Source organism: Oryctolagus cuniculus, chromosome 19, assembly GCF_051225735.1.
Source record: "Oryctolagus cuniculus isolate XC-2025 breed Fujian yellow rabbit chromosome 19, ASM5122573v1, whole genome shotgun sequence".
NCBI lineage: Eukaryota > Metazoa > Chordata > Mammalia > Lagomorpha > Leporidae > Oryctolagus > Oryctolagus cuniculus.
In genome coordinates this window covers 69,115,954-69,133,464 of record NC_142885.1, presented here as the reverse complement: position 1 = coordinate 69,133,464, position 17,511 = coordinate 69,115,954, and the positions used below count along the sequence as shown (strand labels likewise).

Here is a 17,511-nt window from a genome sequence, read left to right as displayed (position 1 = left end):
TGTCTCTCTCTCTCACTGTCCACTATGCCTGTCAAAAAAAAAAAAAAAAAAAAGTACTTCATGGGGCCGGTGCTATGGCGCAGTAGGTTAATCCTCCGCCTGCGGTGCTGGCATCCCATATGGGCGCCGGTTTGAGTCCTGGCTGCTCCTCTTCCTATCCAGCTCTCTGCTATGGCCTGGGAAGGCAGTGGAAGATGGCCCAAGTCCTTAAGCCCCTGCACCTGCATGGGAGACCGGAAGAAGCTCCTGGCTTCAGATTGGCGCAGCTCCAGCTGTTGCAGCCATTTGGGGGAGTGAACCAGCAGATGGAAGACCTCTCTGTCTCTCCCTCACGGTCTGTAACTCTACCTCTCAAACAAATAAAATCTTTATAAAAAATGTACTTCATATAATTTTCAAGAAAATTCTTCCTGGCAAAAGTAAAAATTCACTTTGCATAATTCACTATCAAAATTGTGGCGTTTCACCTTTTCATTCTCAAATGCACTTCATGGCAACTCTGTTGGGCATTAAGAAGTCTTGCTTCACTGAATGGTTACTATTTACCTCCCACTCAAAAACCCAAGACAGGCCTGACGCTGAGGTTCTTGGCCACGCTGGGCGCTGACCCCGAGCCTTTCACTTGCGGCCCCAGAGCCCAGGCATGTGCTGCTTACAAGCAGCCTGTGCGCCACCTCCGCTCTGTCCAGGTACTCAGGGTGGAACACAGGGTGGCTGCAACAGCAGCGGGCCACCACCAGACCAACGGCAAGTGTCCAAGCAGTCTCTTAGACGCTACCCCAGTGGTCTGTGCCCAGGACATCAGAAAGGGTCCAGTGACCTCTGTCACTACGGCGGAGAGGGCACTAGGGCCTCGTGAGGGGCAGTAACCCTACAGCTCAGCTAAGAACAGTCCTAGAGCGGGAGGAAAGTGGGGCTAAGATGGGATCCGAGCCCTCAGGCCGCCCTGGACGCCTTGCAGGCCCGCTCCCTCAGAAAACCTGGCCGTGCCGAGTACCAGCAAGCACAGGATTGCAGGCCAGGTCCTTTGTCCCAAAGTCTGTGAGCTGCTGCTGGCAGGCAGCCACACAGAGTGAAGAGAGAGGGCGACATAAGAGCAGATTTAGGGGGCTGGCGCTGTGGCATAGGTTGACCACCCACCTGAGGCGCCAGCAACCCATATGGGTGCCAGTTCGAGTCCTAGCTGCTCCACTTCCAATCCAACTCCCTGATAATGGCCTGGGAAAGCAGTGGAAGACAGTCCAAGTGCTTGGGTCCCTACACCCACGTGGAAGACCCGGAAGAAAACGCCCAGCTCCTGGCTTCAGATCAGCCCAGCTCTGGCCATTGTGGCCATTTGGAGAGTGAACCAGCGTATGGAAGATCTGTCTCTCCTTTCTATTTGTAACTCTGCATCTCAAATAAATGGATAATTTTTTTTTAAAGCAGACTTAGAGGTGCCTGCTCACAACGTATGAGAAAATGAATGCTTTAAGTCCAGAGAGAGTCCCATAAAGTCAGACATCGACCAGCAGCAGCCGCAGCAGAGAGAGGCACCCGGTGAGGGGGATCAGGAGCTGAAGAGCAACCTGTGCACCCCCCCCCCACCCGGCCGGCAGTAATGCAGGCAACACACACGGCCAGCAGACTGCACACAGACTCCCGTCACCCTCCAAGCTCTGCAGGAGAAATCTGATCTGGTCAAAACCAGCAAGGTGTATGCCTTTCATTCACCCCACTCTAGGGCCTGTTACGTCACTGCACACGCAACTGCTGGGCTACTACTGTGAGAAGGTAAGAGGGGAAGGGGAACCGCCCACCGGTGGGAAGCACACTAAACCAACCACAGCCAGCTCCCGCAACGGAACGCCAGGCAATGCAGACGCTCTCCCCCTGCTCCATTAGCAGGGAAGGGGCAGGAGGGGGGCGAGGCAGCTAAGAACAGTGCCTGGAGAGAGAGAGAAGAGCACAACCAACCGGAGAATGAGCGGAGGAAGCAAAGGAAACTACTGCCTCTGTCCGCTATGTTTCAGTCACATGACTCAGCGACCAGTTTAGGATGTTTAAAATAAATAAAAAGCAGCCCTCCTTACTGGGGTGCCCAGACGCAGGGGGCTGGCTTTGGCATCAAGCGCAGTTTCTAGCAGGAGGATTTGCAGTTTGAGGATAAAACCTGAGATGCGTTCAAGACTAGTTTAAAAGGCTAGAGGGGGCAGGTATCTGGCACACGATGAAGCTGCTGCCTGGGGCACACGCATCCCTTATCGAAGTGCCTGGGTTCAAGTCCCAGCTCTGCTCCTAATTCCACACATCCTGGGAGACACCAGGTAATGCCTCAAGTACGTAGGTCCCTGCCACCCTATAGGAGATCTGAATTGAGTTTTGGGCTCCTAACTTCAGCTTGGTCAGCCCTGCTGTTGCAGGCATTTGGGGAGTGAACCAATGGATGCGAATCTCTGTTTCTCTTTGCCTTACAAATGAATTTTCAAGACTTTAAGGCTGGATTTACTTTTTTCTAAAGGAATGAGACCACCTACATGTAACATTTCATACCTAGCACAATCAAGAAATCTGACATAATTCAAAATAGTCCAAAGATGCATTAGTTGGCTCTCATGTCTTGTAGCTCCCAGCACAACAAGGACACCACCAATAAAAGAGATTCTGCTAAAACAGAGCGAGTAACAGAGGAAGTGGTAAGTGGACATCATATCAAAACACAACCACATCTGTCTGTCTCTGGATGGAGAGTCTTACCTAATCAACTCAGACAGAGGTGTACAGGTGTTTAAAAAAAAAAAGATTAATTTACTTATCTGAAAGGCAGCTCTACCCAATATGGGAGGCCGGCACCACAGGCGGCAGCTTCACCTGCTACGCCTCAGTGCTGGCCCCTGCAAGTACAAAGGTTTTGCAACAGAAATCAAGCAAAACTCTGCTTGTCATCATTTAACAGATTCTCCTAGCCAGAAATACAAAGACACAAAATACACACACATAAAGATGTTTTGCTTTCAGTTGGTTAATTCAGGTTTCATTATACAAATAATACATTTAGGGACTGATGTTGTGGTGTAGCAGGTAAATTTGCTGCCTGTGACACAGGCATCCCAGGTAGGCACCGAGTCCCGGCTGCTCCACTTCTGATCCAGCTCCCTGCTAATGCACCTGGGAAGGCAGAGAAGGATGCCCCAAATACTTGGGCCCCTGCACCCACCTGGGAGACCCAGAAGAAGGTCCTGTCTCTGGACAGGCCCAGCTCTGGCAGCTGCGGCCATTTGGGGAGTGAACCAATGGATGGACGATGGATCTCTCTCTGTCTCTCCCTCTCTCTCTCCAACTCTTTCAGATAAGTAAGTCTTTTATAAAATACATTTTTTTAAAAAAAGCACTAAGAATATAAAATGAACAGCAGAGATCCTCCAGAACTACCCATTTTCTCCATCTCCTAAATACAGTTTCCAGAAATTTTCCATATACACATCAGCATACATCTTTTCACCCCTAAAAATAATTTAATTATCATTCTCTTCTCCGTCCTTAATTTGCTTCTTGATTCTCAATGGCCCAACCCTCCCCCTCCCAGACCTGCAATGGCAGGAACCCACCATTCCTCTGATGGAGCCCAATTTAACCTGTTCTTTTCAAAGGGATTTCTAAGTCATCTTCAGTGTTTTACAATCTCTAAATAATTAACAAAATTAATGAGAAGGTCTGGGATTAATATCAATGTTACCAGACACTCTACCAAGCAAGAAACTGATGTTCACTTTAACCTTAGCTTGGTGTAGGTTATTAAGCAACAAATATCTGTATATAAATTAATAAGGTGGATAATCAAAATTAGAGGTTTTAAGAAACTTTTCCAGGAACTAAGAAAGTATAAATAGAACTTGGGTGTACCATATGCATTTTAAAAAATGTTTCTTTGTGGGGGGCCGGTGCTATGGTGTAGTGGGTGAAGCTGCCGCCTTGCAGTGCTGACATCCCATGTGGGCGCTGGTTCGGGTCCCGGCTGCTCCACTTGCGAGTCAGCTCTCTGCTATGACCTGAGAAAGCAGTACAAGGTGGCCCAAGTCCTTGGGCCCCTGCACCTACATGGGGGACCCAGAAGAGGCTCTTGGCTCCTGGCTTCAGACTGGCGCAGGTCCAGCTGTCCCAGTCAACTGGGGATTGAACCAGTGGATAGAGGACCTCTCTCTCTCTCTCTGCCTCTCCTTTTCTCTCTGTGTAACTCTGACTGTCAAATAAATGAAAAGATCTTTAAAAAAAAAATTTTTTTTCTTGGGCCGATGTTGTGGCATAGCATGTAAAGCTGCTGCTTGCAATGCCAACATCCAGTATAGGCTCCAGTTCGTGTTCCTACTGCTTCACTTTTTTTTTTTTTTTTTTTTTGACAGAGTGGACAGTGAGAGAGAAAGGTCTTCCTTTGCCATTGGTTCACCATCCAATGGCCACCGCGGCTGGTGCACCACGCTGATCCAAAGGCAGGAGCCAGGTACTTATCCTGGTCTCCCTTGCAGGTGCAGGGCCCAAGCACTTGGGCCATCCTCCACTGCACTCCCTGGCCACAGCAGAGAGCTGGCCTGGAAGAGGGGCAACTGGGACAGAATCCGGCACCCCAACCAGGACTAGAACCCGGGGTACCAGCGCCACAGGCGGAGGATTAGCCTATTAAACCGCGGCGCCGGCCCCTACTGCTCCACTTCTAACCCAGCTCTCTGCTAATGGCCTGTAGCAGAAGATGGCCCATGTGCTTGGGGCCCTGCTACCCACACGGGAGACGTGGGAGAAGCTCCTGGCTTCTGCCTGGTTCAGTCCCGGCAGCTGCAGCCACCTGGCGAGTGAACCAGTGGATGGAAGACCTGTCTTCACGCCTCTCACCCACCCACCCCCAGGGACTGTGCCTTTTTTTTTTTTTTTTTTTTTTTTTTGACAGCCAGAGTGGACAGTGAGAGAGACAGAGAGAAAGGTCTTCCTTTGCAATTGGTTCACCCTCCAATGGCCGCTGCGGCCAGCGCACCGCGCTGATCCGATGGCAGGAGCCAGGAGCCAGGTACTTCTCCTGGTCTCCCATGGGGTGCAGGGCCCAAGCACTTGGGCCATCCTCCACTGCACTCCCTGGCCACAGCAGAGAGCTGGCCTGGAAGAGGGGCAACCGGGACAGAATCCGTTGCCCCGACCGGGACTAGAACCCGGTGTGCTGGCGCCGCAAGGCGGAGGATTAGCCTAGTGAGCCGCGGCGCCGGCCTTTTTTTTTTTTTTTTTAATTTTTAATTTTTTGACAGGCAGAGTGGACAGTGAGAGAGAAACAGAGAGAAAGGTCTTCCTTTGCCGTTGGTTCACCCTCCAATGGCCGCTGCGGCCGGCGTGCTGCGGTCAGCGCACCGTGCTGATCCGATGGCAGGAGCCAGGTGCTTCCTCCTGGCCTTCCATGCAGGTGCAGGGCCTAAGCACCTGGGCCATCCTCCACTGCACTCCCGGGCCACAGCAGAGAGCTGGCCTGGAAGAGGGGCAACCGGGACAGAATCCGGCGCCCCGACTGGGACTAGAACCCGGTGTGCCGGCGCCGCAAGGCGGAGGATTAGCCTAGTGAGCCGCGGCGCCGGCCGGGACTGTGCCTTTCAAACGAAGAAATAAATCTTTAAAGAGAAATCTTCCATCTGATTCACCTCCAAATGCACAACAGCCAGGGATGGACCAGGCTGAAGCCAGGGGCTCAAAGCTCCATCCGGGGTCTCCCCCCTGGGGGTGGGACGCCAAGTCCCTGAGCCACGCCCTGTGCTCCCAGAGTGCACACTGTCAGGAAGCGGCATCAGAAGCCGAAGAGCCAGAACTGGAACCAGCGCTTGATATGAGATGCAGGTATGCCACAACACTTACTTTGGTAACAAAACGCTTAGTATTCCAGATGACATGCAATTAATTTTTCTAAAACTTCCATTTTTCCTATTCATCTCATATAATGAAAACACTAAAATAATTTGTTACTTATCTAATTATAGCACCAAAGGATTTTACCATTAAAAATTAAAGCTTTTAGAATGAAGCCCGCTCTTTGAATATTAGTATTTTCAGCAGCTGAAATATTTATCAGTCTGCAAAGTACTCACAGAACACCACCATGTAATAAAGTAAAAAGAGTAAGAGGGACGTGCATTTGATACAGCAGTTGAGTTACCACTCAAGACACCTGCATCCAACATCAGAGCGCTTGGTTTGGAGTCTTAGCTCCATAATTCATCCCAGCTCCCTGCTAACACACCTTAAAAAGAAAGAAGGAAAGAAAAAAAGGCAAGACTTTTTTGAAAGGCAGAGTTAGAGATCGAAAGAGATCTTACACCTGCCAGTCCATACCCCAACCGGCTACAATAGCTGGGGCTGCACCAGGCTGAAACCAGGAGCGTCATCCAGGTCTCCCGTGTGGATAGGAGGGGCCCAAGCACAGGCACATTAGCATGGACCAAGACCGGCTCATATGGGATGCCCGCATCACAGGCACTGACACAACCCACTGCGCACAATGCCGGGCCCCCTAACACACACCTTGGAAGGCAGAGAATGATGGCTCAAGAACGTGGGTCCCTGCCACACCAGAGGCTATCTGAGCTGAATTCTGGGCTCCTAGTCCTGGCTGCTGCAGGCACCTGGGGAGGGAACCAGCAGATGAGGGATCTCTCTCTTTCAAGTAAATACAAATAAAACTTTGAGAAACAACCTTGAAAACTATTCTACAAAAGACGAGGCTGTATCTGCCTGGCTATGCACAGTCTATCTCTACAGTGACACCTGAGAAACAGCTAACACTGCCTCCTGCCTGGAGGGGAAAGGGCAGCTCCAGAAAGGACAGGAAGGAAGTTTGTCAGCCAGTATTCTTTATTTATGTTTTGAAATTTTGAAACATCAACGTATCATCTAGTCAAAAGAAATTCTTTTAAAATCCTTTTGAAGAAAATTCTCCTGCTTGAACAAAAATTTCCTAACATCTTAAATAAGAACACTAGTTGAAATTTTTTTGTTTCATTTTATATCTTATTTTATTTTTGAGAGGCAGAGACACCGAGCTCCTATCACTGGTTCACTCCCCAAATGTCTGCTACAAATAGGGTTGGGCTGGGGCGTAAGGCAGGAGCCAGGAATGCAACTCAGGTCTCCCAGCGGGTGGGAGGGACTCAATCACTCAGGACGCTGGAGTCAGGAGAGGGAGCTGGAAACTGCGCTCAGGTACTGTGGTGTGGGAGGGGGGTGTCCTAACCACTAGGCTAAAGACCCCGTCATAATTGCAGTTCTTAAGCTGCTTTCCACAGGGTCCTTCTCCTCCCAAAAATGGAACTGGGGGAGGGGACGACAGCTACCAGTGTCTCTCAAGATTTGAGACTGGATGGAAAAGCACACTTTGGGAAGAAGGTGATCTCAACTTATGAAAAACACAGTCACAACAGCTCTGCCCCAACTACTCTGGACAGGATGGGATTTTCTTAAATGCTGTATTCTTTGTCTCAGCCCTAACAGGGTGACCTGCACCCCTTGTTTTGACATTTGAAGTTCTCAGAGACCTCACACGGCTGTCACATGCCCAGGCTAGCTCTCCCCTCACCCGAGTGAACACCGAGGTCCTTCCTGACAAGTCTCCCTGGCCACCCAGCCTGAAGCAAGGACAGAACTGGTGGCAGGGAGCTCTGAATACTGCCACACCCTTCAGAGTTCCTAGAGGACAGGAGCAGCCACTCAAAGTGCCCCACACGTCATCTCCACTGAAACACTGCGGAACTGAAGAGTGAAGGGACTAGAACTGAGACCCAAGCCAGGGGCACTGAGAAAGGCTCCCGCTTTTAAAAGCTCTCACCACTAGCCACATGCAGCCACTGGAAAACTCAAGGTTGCATTCTGAGGCACAGCAGCCACATCTAAACCACGCAGCGCCACACCACCTTGTCCCAGGGCCGGGCAGCTGCAGTCACAAAACGTACATCACCACACAGTTCCCATGACAGCACCGACCTCCGTTCTCAAGCACATCACAACTCGAACTCAGGACACGTCCGAATCGATTCCCTCTGCTAAGAAACCTGCTCGTCCTCCAACCGTCCCAGCCAGAGAAAGCCATCAGGGAGGGCTGCAACCTGAACTCTCAAGACAGTGAGCAGTCCTCTCTCAGGCTTTCAGAGAGAAGTGCAACCCACAGGGCAGGATGCGCGGGGCGAACACCGGATTCCCACGGCAGAGCCACCGCCGAAATCCTGCAGAAAGCCCACCAGTGTTCTGTCGCACTTCCCACAGAGCAGCACAGCTAAGCACGTGAACAGGATCTAACGCAAAGACCCACAAGTCAGCACCAAAAATCCTTTGTCCACCATGGGACAATTTTTACCAGCAAAAACTGAAGTCACCACACTTAAAATACCTAGGAGAACGGAAAATTAGTAATCGCCATTGACACAACTTCCCACTACAGAATCTGTACAAAGAGGAAACTCTCACAGCACACACAGAGCTGGTCAGTTCCTTCCAAACTGACCAAGCTGGACCAGGGAGGGAATCTCACTGCACTGTTGCTCTCAGCACCTCCCTAATTCTTGTCTCCTAAAACACAAAGACCACTTTTGTAATTTCTCTGTACTCACACTCCCTTTTTCACTAAATCCTAACCTATTTCCAGTCACTGCTCTGGAATAATTACTAGAAAAGCAGTTCCATTTCACCAGAGTTCAATTTTCCAATAACGATCAGTTGCGTTGCAAAGGCAGGATGAGTGATGTGAGTCAAGCTAGCACCACTCTGCAGGACTCCCGATTCTTACTTGGCTTACTCCATTCTTTTACAAACCGGGACTGAAGCTTCGCCAGACTTGGTAGCAGCAGGGGCGGCAGCTTCAGGTTTACCCTCGAGAAGCTCCGAGTGTCTGGTTCTGGGTTGGCCTTGGACTACACCAGCCGTGTCCTCACCAGCCAGAGGGGTGGATGATGTCTAACACAAATACAGCTGCCTCGACCTGCTACATGCCAGGTACCGCAGCAGCCCCACAGCTACAGCCAGTCAGAGTGAGCAGAAATGCTAAGCATCCCTTTGTAGCCCGCTGTGTTCACGCACACACACACAGGCACACACACACACTGCCCAGAGCTCAAAGATGGCCCCTGGCCCAAGACACAGTGCTCAAGAGCCAAGCAGCCAGGATTCCGCGTCCACCTGAGCTGGAGCCAGAGCCGCCTCCACGGCACACATGCTGGGACCCGGAATAAAAAGCTCTGACATTTCCTTCAACTCTGAGTCATGCTTAGAAGGTTCTACTTTTAATCAGGTGACAAATACTCAAAATATTTTAATCCAAAGGAATTGGGTCAAGCTCTTCTACTTCATAATTGTCCCTAATTATTTGACAGATTTCCATAGCTCCTGAGTGTCATCAGTTTGCAACCAAATCCCAGAGTCAAGTCTATTTAAATATCGCACAAGCCTCTCCTATAGGCTACCACAAAGAACAGTAGTTTATTTTTCTTGCTATTTCACTAGTTATTCTAACTATAAAGTGTGTATAGGTAGTGTAATTTAGGTAAGAAAATTACAAAACAGGGGAAAGAGAACACTTTTGGACTATGACAAGAAGTTACTTTATGACAGAATTCACGGCCCTACCAAGTGGCTCTTTTTCTCTGCTTACTGAAGGTGACGTAAGCACAGCTGTAACACCTACATACAGAGTGAGGCACAAAGGAGGACATTTTCAAACAGCAGCAGACGGGACACCTAGAAATGAGAGTCAGATGTAAGCAAGTGGAATAATTTTCACCATTAGATTTTACTATTCTTAGCAGTGGTTCAACTAAACATTTTTTTGCTTAATGGAAATGGAACACCGGGGGAAATGTCACACGGGATGATATCCAGGTCTTTTTGAAGGGTAAGCTTAAAAACAAATTCAACTTTAAGACGCAGACCTCAAAAACAGCCTTACTCCCTAAGTTTAGAACCAGAAAACACGCCAAAGGCAGTTCTCAAAGACGACCATTCTCCACACTGCCTGAAAGTTTCAAAGAGGAACAGCTGGTTTTGCTCACTTCTTGCGTCTCGTGCAGGTGTGCAGTGCTCAAGCTCAAAGCCTCCACAGCACGCACCTGACCTCTGCAGGGCGCTCCAGGGGTTCCTGCGCACGCCCCGTCGTGGCACCCCCCAAGAGGTGGAATCCGGAAAAACTGCACAAGTGTGGCTGCAATGACTTACATTTCTCCCAGACTGGGAAATCCAGGCTGAAGCCCTAACTGGGAAGGGCGGCATCCTCTCCCCAGGTGAAGACAGCACAGGCCAGAGCCCACATTCTGAACAGAGGAGCCAGAAGGGAACGCCAGGCACATACGCCCAAAACACGGGGCGGTGCCAACAGTGCCAGAGCCTCCAAGAGACCCTGCACAACCAGAAGCTGCCACAGGTCACAACAGCAGCCCAGGGGCCACCCAAGATGAGCAGGATTCACCCACTGCCTGGCTCCACTCTGGCTCTGCAGGGGTCGTGAAGAGGCCCAACTACTCCTGATGAATGGCTTTCCCTCAGCCCAGGGTCCCCAAGCCACTTCCGGGGCTGCTTCACACAGTGTCCAACCCAGGAACCCAGGAAAGAATGCACGCAGCCCTCCTCTCGTGGCCTTTTCAGACTCATTTTTACACTTGGTTGCATTTTGAATTCTTAAGTGTCACCTCCAAGTCTTGTCAACACAGTTCTCCAAGCTATCTATGGGGCTGGCACTTTGGTGTAGTAGTTAAGTCTCTGCCTGCGGGACCAGAATCCCATATGGGTGCTGGTTCAATTCCTGGCTGCTCCACCTCCCTGCTAATGGCCTAGGAAAGCAGTGGAAGACGGTCCAAATGCTTGGGCCCCTGCACCCACACAAAAGACCAGGAAGAAGCTCCTGGCTTCGGACAGGCCCAGCTCCAGCAGTTGCAGCCATCTGGGGAGTGAACCAACGGATGGAAAACCTCTCTGTGTCCCCCTCTTTGTGTCTGTAATTTCGGCCTAAGTAAATAAATTAAAAAAAAAAAAAAAGGCATCTACCAGAATCCTTGGTACACTGCTTTGCTCAATGGGTACCTCACACTTGAGTATATTGTATATAAGAAAGAACAAAATCATACATTCATTCATCTGCTGCTTGAGCAGCCCATGAACTTTGCTTCAGATTACCAGGATTTTCAGAATGCATGCCACTTACACTTCTGTAATTTTAAAATGTCATAGCCATTATGTTCCCATTTTTAAACTGCAATTGAAAACAGAGGTACGACCAGCAGCACAGACGACAGAATCCCTGGCGCTGAACCACCACGCGGGCCACAGGCAGGCCTCTGTGGACACGCACAAGGCTGCTGTCCCTTCCAGAACCAGAGCAACAGGCCTCGGTTCCACCAACCTGGTGCTCGCACCCCTCCTGAACACTCGCCCAGCCCAGGCGTCCCACACAGCATCCCCAACTGCGACAGGAGCTGTGACCGCCATTGCACGGAGGGGAAACTGAGTCTGATGGAACTCGCCCCAAACATGCTCTGGCCTGAGCACCTGCCGCTGGGCCAGAGTGCACAGGTACAGAACGTGGGGCCACAGAACAAAGAACAGACCTGACTGGTGGCAATAAGCTCAAAAGCAAAATCTGAAGAAAACCGTGACAACTTTGCAGGGCAAATACTGTGTGTTCTTTCTCAAACATTTCCTGAGGACCTAGGGTGTGCGGGCACAGCTCCAGCTCCCAGGGCGGGGCCCGAGGAGAATGCTGTGCAGGCCACTGGCTCTGCAGAAGGCAAAACCCCTCTTCCTGAAGTCACCTGGCGTTCGGTTACACTTAGCTCTCATCATAAATAAAGTAGTACATAAAACTGATAAGAATACAACAGAGGCTGCTAACGAGCTCCCGAGTGTCTGTCTCACCCGCTGCACCTTGAGCTCAAGGCCATCCCACCGCCCCTCTTCCCCACTTCACTTCACGGTCAGTGTCCAGGCCAGCACACAGTGGGTGCTAGGAGGCCTGTGCTGCTACTGCGCAGCCACCCTTCCTGACAACCTGCCTAGGGCAGCAGGGCACCCACCACTCAGACAGGGGCTCGGGAGTCAGCCCCACACCCCACCAGGGTAATGCAACCTCCATCCCGGGGCCAGTCACTGGAACTCAAGTCTCCCCACGCCACAGCCATTCACATCCATGTTGCCTATGGCTGCTTTCTGACTGAAATGACCACAGAGTGGTAACGCAGACCACATGGCACACAAAGTCAAAAACTCGCCCGCACTCTGACCCTCTACATAAAGTCTGCCAACCCTTTTGCATAACACCAAAGACGTTCCAGGGGCCGACACAGCAGCATAGAGGTTAAAGCCACTGCTTGTGATGCCACTAGCATCCCACATGGGCACATGCATGTCCCAGCTGCTCCACTTCTAATCCAGCTCCCTGCTAATGGCCTGGAAAAGCATTAGATGGCCCAAGAAGCTCCCAGCTCCTGGCTTTGGCCTGGCCCACCCAGGCCACTGCAGCCATCTGGGGAGTAAACCACAGGATGGAAGATCTCTCCCCCACCCCACCCCGTAACTCTACCTTTCTAACAACACAAAACAAGTCTTAAAAATAAAATAGAAGGGTTCAGGGTCAGTGAGGTTTGAGAATGGCAACAGCACCATCAGCAGACGAGGGCTCTGGGAAGCTCTGGCTACAACCACCTCCCCAGAGCACAGCCCCTCTGATTCCTGGAAGGCACTCCAAGTGTGCCCGAATGTTTCCCCAAAACTAAACTGGCAAGGCTTTCCAACCCTCAAAGACTCACAAGGACGTGAGATAGCAAGAACACTCTAGAAAACTCCTTTTTAGCCATTGTATTTTAAAACACATTAAGCAGAAACTAAGCACAGCGGAGGGAGCCCCAAGTAATGGCACACTTCATCACACAACCCCACGGCACAACCTAGAAGCTGCAGAAATGCACTCACGACCCCAGCCTCAGCCCTGCACAAGTCCTTGCAGTTATGCTTAAGAATCACAGTCCCGGCCGGCGCCGCAGCTCACTAGGCTAATCCTCCGCCTTGCGGCACCAGCACACCGGGTTCTAGTCCCGGTCAGGGTGCCAGATTCTGTCCCGGTTGCCCCTCTTCCAGGCCAGCTCTCTGCTGTGGCCCGGGAGTGCAGTGGAGGATGGCCCAAGTGCTTGGGCCCTGCACCCCATGGGAGACCAGGAGAAGCACCTGGCTCCTGCCATCGGATCAGCGCGGTGCGCCGGCCGCAGCGTGCTGGCAGTGGCGGCCATTGGAGGGTGAACCAACGGCAAAGGAAGACCTTTCTCTCTGTCTCTCTCACTGTCCACTCTGCCTGTCAAAAAAAAAAAAAAAAAAGAATCACAGGACCAAACCTGAGTGCCACACCAGAAGTGATTCCCAACCTTCCGGTGACTGCTAAGGCACCCTCGGGGTGCTCCATTTCCACGCCCTCCACGGCAGGCACTGGACCCTCTCACAAGCCCCTGCTTTTGTACCAAGTGAAAGCAAGGCAAAGTCACAAAGACCTAGCTCCAGGAGTCCCCAGAAAACTCACTTCCTGTTTAGACAGAACTTGGCAGTGAGGTAAACTAACCTGCAGCACAGGGGAACGTGGGCCCACGCGACTTCACAGACTGAGACTAACACCAGAGCCTGAGAGAAGCGCGAGTCTTGCTCCTGCACCCCTCGACGCGGCCAGTTACAAACTTCCCCCAAAGGGACTGAACACACTGGCTGGAGTGATGCTGTTTAAACCTCCCAAGCATGGCAGTCTCCTGAGCTCACAAGCAAGGTCAATGTGTCTGGATGCAGATCTACAAAACATATACGCAAGTGCCTGCTTCCACGGTGGAGGTCCGGCTCTGGCGCCAGCCCTTCACGCTGCTTTGGGCAGACCACCTCTCCCGTGTCTAAGTCCGTGCCCAGAAAACAGCAATGACGGTACCTCTGCCTCCCACCACACAGGATGCTGGAAGGACCACACTAAGATGGCACAGGGAAACGCCGATGTGTAAAGTCCTGCACGCAGAGAGAAGATCATCCCTTCATCCAAATACTGTGGCCAGGAACTGCATTTACCACAGGCTTTTCTGAACACGCTCTCCACGGCACTGATCAAACGCCACGACTGCTCAGAGCCTCCTACAGCACGGGATGACACACCCATACTCGTTCTTAAAAACTTTGTCATGATGGACCCCCAGATAGTTTCCTGCCTGCCTGCCTGTTTCCCCCACACTGTGAAATCAAACCCCTCAATATTGACACACTAACATGCTACTTTAACTTAGACATATTAAAAAGAAGGTTCCAAGCACACACAGCTGGTAACACAAAGGCCACACTTAAAATAGAGGATGCTAAGGAGAGCCTGCATCCGTGAGAGAGGGCAAGAAAAGACCGCCGTGTGGCCGATGTGGCGGCCACATCCGCGTCTACGCCGCGCCGCCAGTGGGGGAAGGACGGTTCCCTCCTGGCCCCTGCTCCCTTGCTCTGGGGCACATGCCCGTCCCCACGCCATCTCTCTGAGCCCTCCCAGCCTTCAGTGACTACCATCTGTCACTGGTGGCAACGGTTCACTGAACGCTCGGATGCGCCGGCCCGTCCAGCCCGTCCCGCGGCGTCCGGTGCCTACCTCGACGCTCCCCAGATGGACGGCAAGCGCCGCGCAGGCAGCCCCCGCCGGTGAGGGCCTCAACATCAGCGCTTCCTCCTCTCAGCCACTGCTGCTCCCAGGCACCTCCAGGCAGGGACGCGCCCTGGGCCGGCTCCCCTGGCCTCAGTACCTCACAAGCTGCTCCCGGTGCTCAGGCTGCCGAGGCGGCCTTCTCCTCTCTCTCCAAACCCTCAGGTCCCCCTGGAGAACACAGCGCCCATCCCTCAATTTGTTTAAAAATGATATGTTTATTTCAAAATCAGAGTTACAGAGACAGAGAACTTTCATGTACTGGTTCACTCCCCAAATGGCCACAAAGCCAGGGCTGGGCCAGACCAAAGCCACGAGCCAGGAACTCCATCCAGGGCTGTGACGTGGGTGGCAGGCGCCCAAGCACCCGGCCATCTTCCTCTGCTCTTCCAGGCACAACAGCAAGGAGCAGGATGGGAAGCGGAGCAGCTGAGACTTGACCTGGTGCTCAGGTTCGCGGCACACCGGCCATTCCACTCCCTCGGTTCTTACGTTTGCAGGGCCAATGCTTGCACCACCCGGCCCAAATCTCACCAAAATAGGGCTGAAAATCTCAAAAATGTTACTTTCTCAGGTCTCTCTCCCATCATTTCAATGTACTGAATGTAAATACCCTAGTCACCTATCTACTTAAGAGACACCAAGATCCATGTCCATCTCGGCACCCGATGCCAGACTAGGAGTTACTGTCAAGTGTGCCTTGTTTAGCCGTCTGAGTCCTTGGTCCCCATACCAACACACCCGTCCAGACCAGTGACTGTGACAAACGTGTAACTCACGACCCAGCTGGAGTAGTTATTTCATTATTCGTATTCTTTAAAACAGACTTTGTTCCACACTTGGAAAAGCTCAGCAGCCCTGTGCTTCACGAGGGCCCAAACTGGACACGGAGAGGCAGTGGGTACCTGGGGGAACCCCTTCCCGTAACAGCTTTGTCCGACTGGCAGCACATCCCCCGGCCTATCCGGCAACAGAAGCCACCCCAAAAGGCCACGCCCCTTCTGTGCACAGCAGCACAAGTCTCTCTCAGTCCCCCCCCCCCCCCCCCCCGTGCAGAAGTCCAACAAGAGCAGCGCTAAAACGCACGCCAGCGGCCACTGGAGAGGCTTCCGAGCTGACCGGGCGGGCAGGCTGCAGGGCCGGGCCCAGAGGAGGGTGTGCACCGCGCGGCTTCACACCTCTCACCCCGTGCGTCCCCTTCCTAAAACCAGAGCCCAGCTCAGCCGCCAGCCGTTCAAGAGAAAAGCACCCTGCCTGACTTTCGGGAGCCCCCATACTACTCCCCGGACCAGGCAACAGCCTGTAAGTTAACCAGACACTCTCCTGAGGCCGACCGTCTTAGACCCCTTCCCTAACTTACAAGCCACTGTCATAACCGGATTCCACACTGAAGCCACAAAACTCAGTTTCCAGAACACGCACAGGCTCCTCAGTACACTAGTGGCCAGTCACAGGAAGACTTCCACCCGCCGGGGGCCTGCGAGCAGCAGGTGTAATTCCATTCGCCCATTCGTCGGAAACTGGTTTTCAGATGCTGCCACACTGGACCGACCGCGCCGAGAACCGGCGCTCCCAAGCCCGGCTGCAGGAGGGCGCTCCGGGAGGACGCCCCGCGAGCCGCGCGACCTCTCGGGCTCCTGCAGATCCCCGGGTTCCCAGGGAAGCTGCTTCATAGCGGGTGGGTGGGTGACTTAGTCAGCATCCTGCTGGTACGTCTTCCGAAACATCGGGATTCCTACACGGCTTAACCCAACTTCTCCGCGCACCCACCCCGGAGAGCAGCAAAGCTCCCGCGGAGGCTGCCGCAGCCCAGACGACTCGCAGGATCCGCCAACTTTCTTTGAAAGTTGAGCGTGTAAGTGAAAACACGCCACGGCAGCTCGGATGACAGACGCGTTCCTAACGAAGGCCGGGTTTTTGAAAAATGGAATGACAAGGCGGCCCCCACCCACCAGAGAGAGAGAGAGAGAGAGAGGGAAAAAAAAGATCAAGAGTTTTCAAAATAACTGCTTCGCGTTTTTCCGAGGCACACATTCCACGAAACTTCTTCGTGCTAACTCCCGAGAGGGCGGCTGGCCCCGGGGGAAACCGCGGCAAGGGGCCGCGACCCCCGCCCACGCGCCGGCCGCGGGGGGCGTCCGCCCGCACCGCCCCGCGCCCCCTATCCCGAGCGCCGCTCGGCTGCGTCGCGGGCCGGCACAGCAGCCAACTCCGCCGAGCCCGGCGCGCCCGGGCCAGCGCGGCGCCCTCGGGCCCGGTGACAGGCGGGCTGCCCGCGAACTTCCCGGCTCCGTCCGCCGCCCTCGGGTGGACGCCGCCCCGCCGAGCCCACACCCCCGGCCCGCTCCTCACCTGTGCTGTCATTCGCCGAGAAGCCGGGCGAGCTGAGTTTGGCTCGTTTGGGGTTGGGCGGTCCGTCCAGCAAGTTCTCGGCCATTTTCACCTGCTCGCGAAGGCGGGCGGCAGGGCCGGGGGCCCGGCCGGCCGCGGGCCAGCAGCGAGCGCCGAGCGAGCGCGGGCCGGCGGGCGGGCGGGCGCCGAGGGGAGGAGAGCGAGGCCGGGTGGGGGAGGCGGCGGCCAAATCTCAGCCACAGCAACAGCGCCCCGCAGCGCTCACCGCCCGCCCCCGGCCGCCGCCGCCGCCGCCGCCGCCGCCGGCCGCGGCCCCCTCATCCCCTGCCCGCCTCCCGAGCGCGACACTCCGCGGCGGGGGCGCCCAGGCGGCCCGGCCGCCCCCCCGGGCCCGGCTGGCAGCGACGGCGCCCGGCCGGGCGGCTCAGGCAGTCCCCGGGAACATGGTGCCGCGCCGCCGCCTCGCTCCCCCCCCGCGCCCCACT

At 53.5% G+C, this 17,511-nt stretch overlaps 1 protein-coding gene across 4 annotated transcripts in view; it reads right to left on the bottom strand.

The window, feature by feature from the left end:
• Nucleotides 1-17,160, bottom strand: part of CREBBP (CREB binding lysine acetyltransferase) — a 136,484-nt gene extending 119,324 nt beyond the window's left edge. For all 4 annotated transcript variants that reach the window (XM_089321279.1, XM_051836278.3, XM_089321280.1 and 1 more), the window contains exon 1: nt 17,027-17,160. In XM_089321279.1, the coding sequence (XP_089177405.1) occupies nt 17,027-17,111 (85 nt within the window). In that variant the 5' untranslated portion in view covers nt 17,112-17,160. The remainder of the gene's footprint in view (nt 1-17,026) is intronic.
• Between the last annotated feature and the right edge of the window lie 351 nt (nt 17,161-17,511).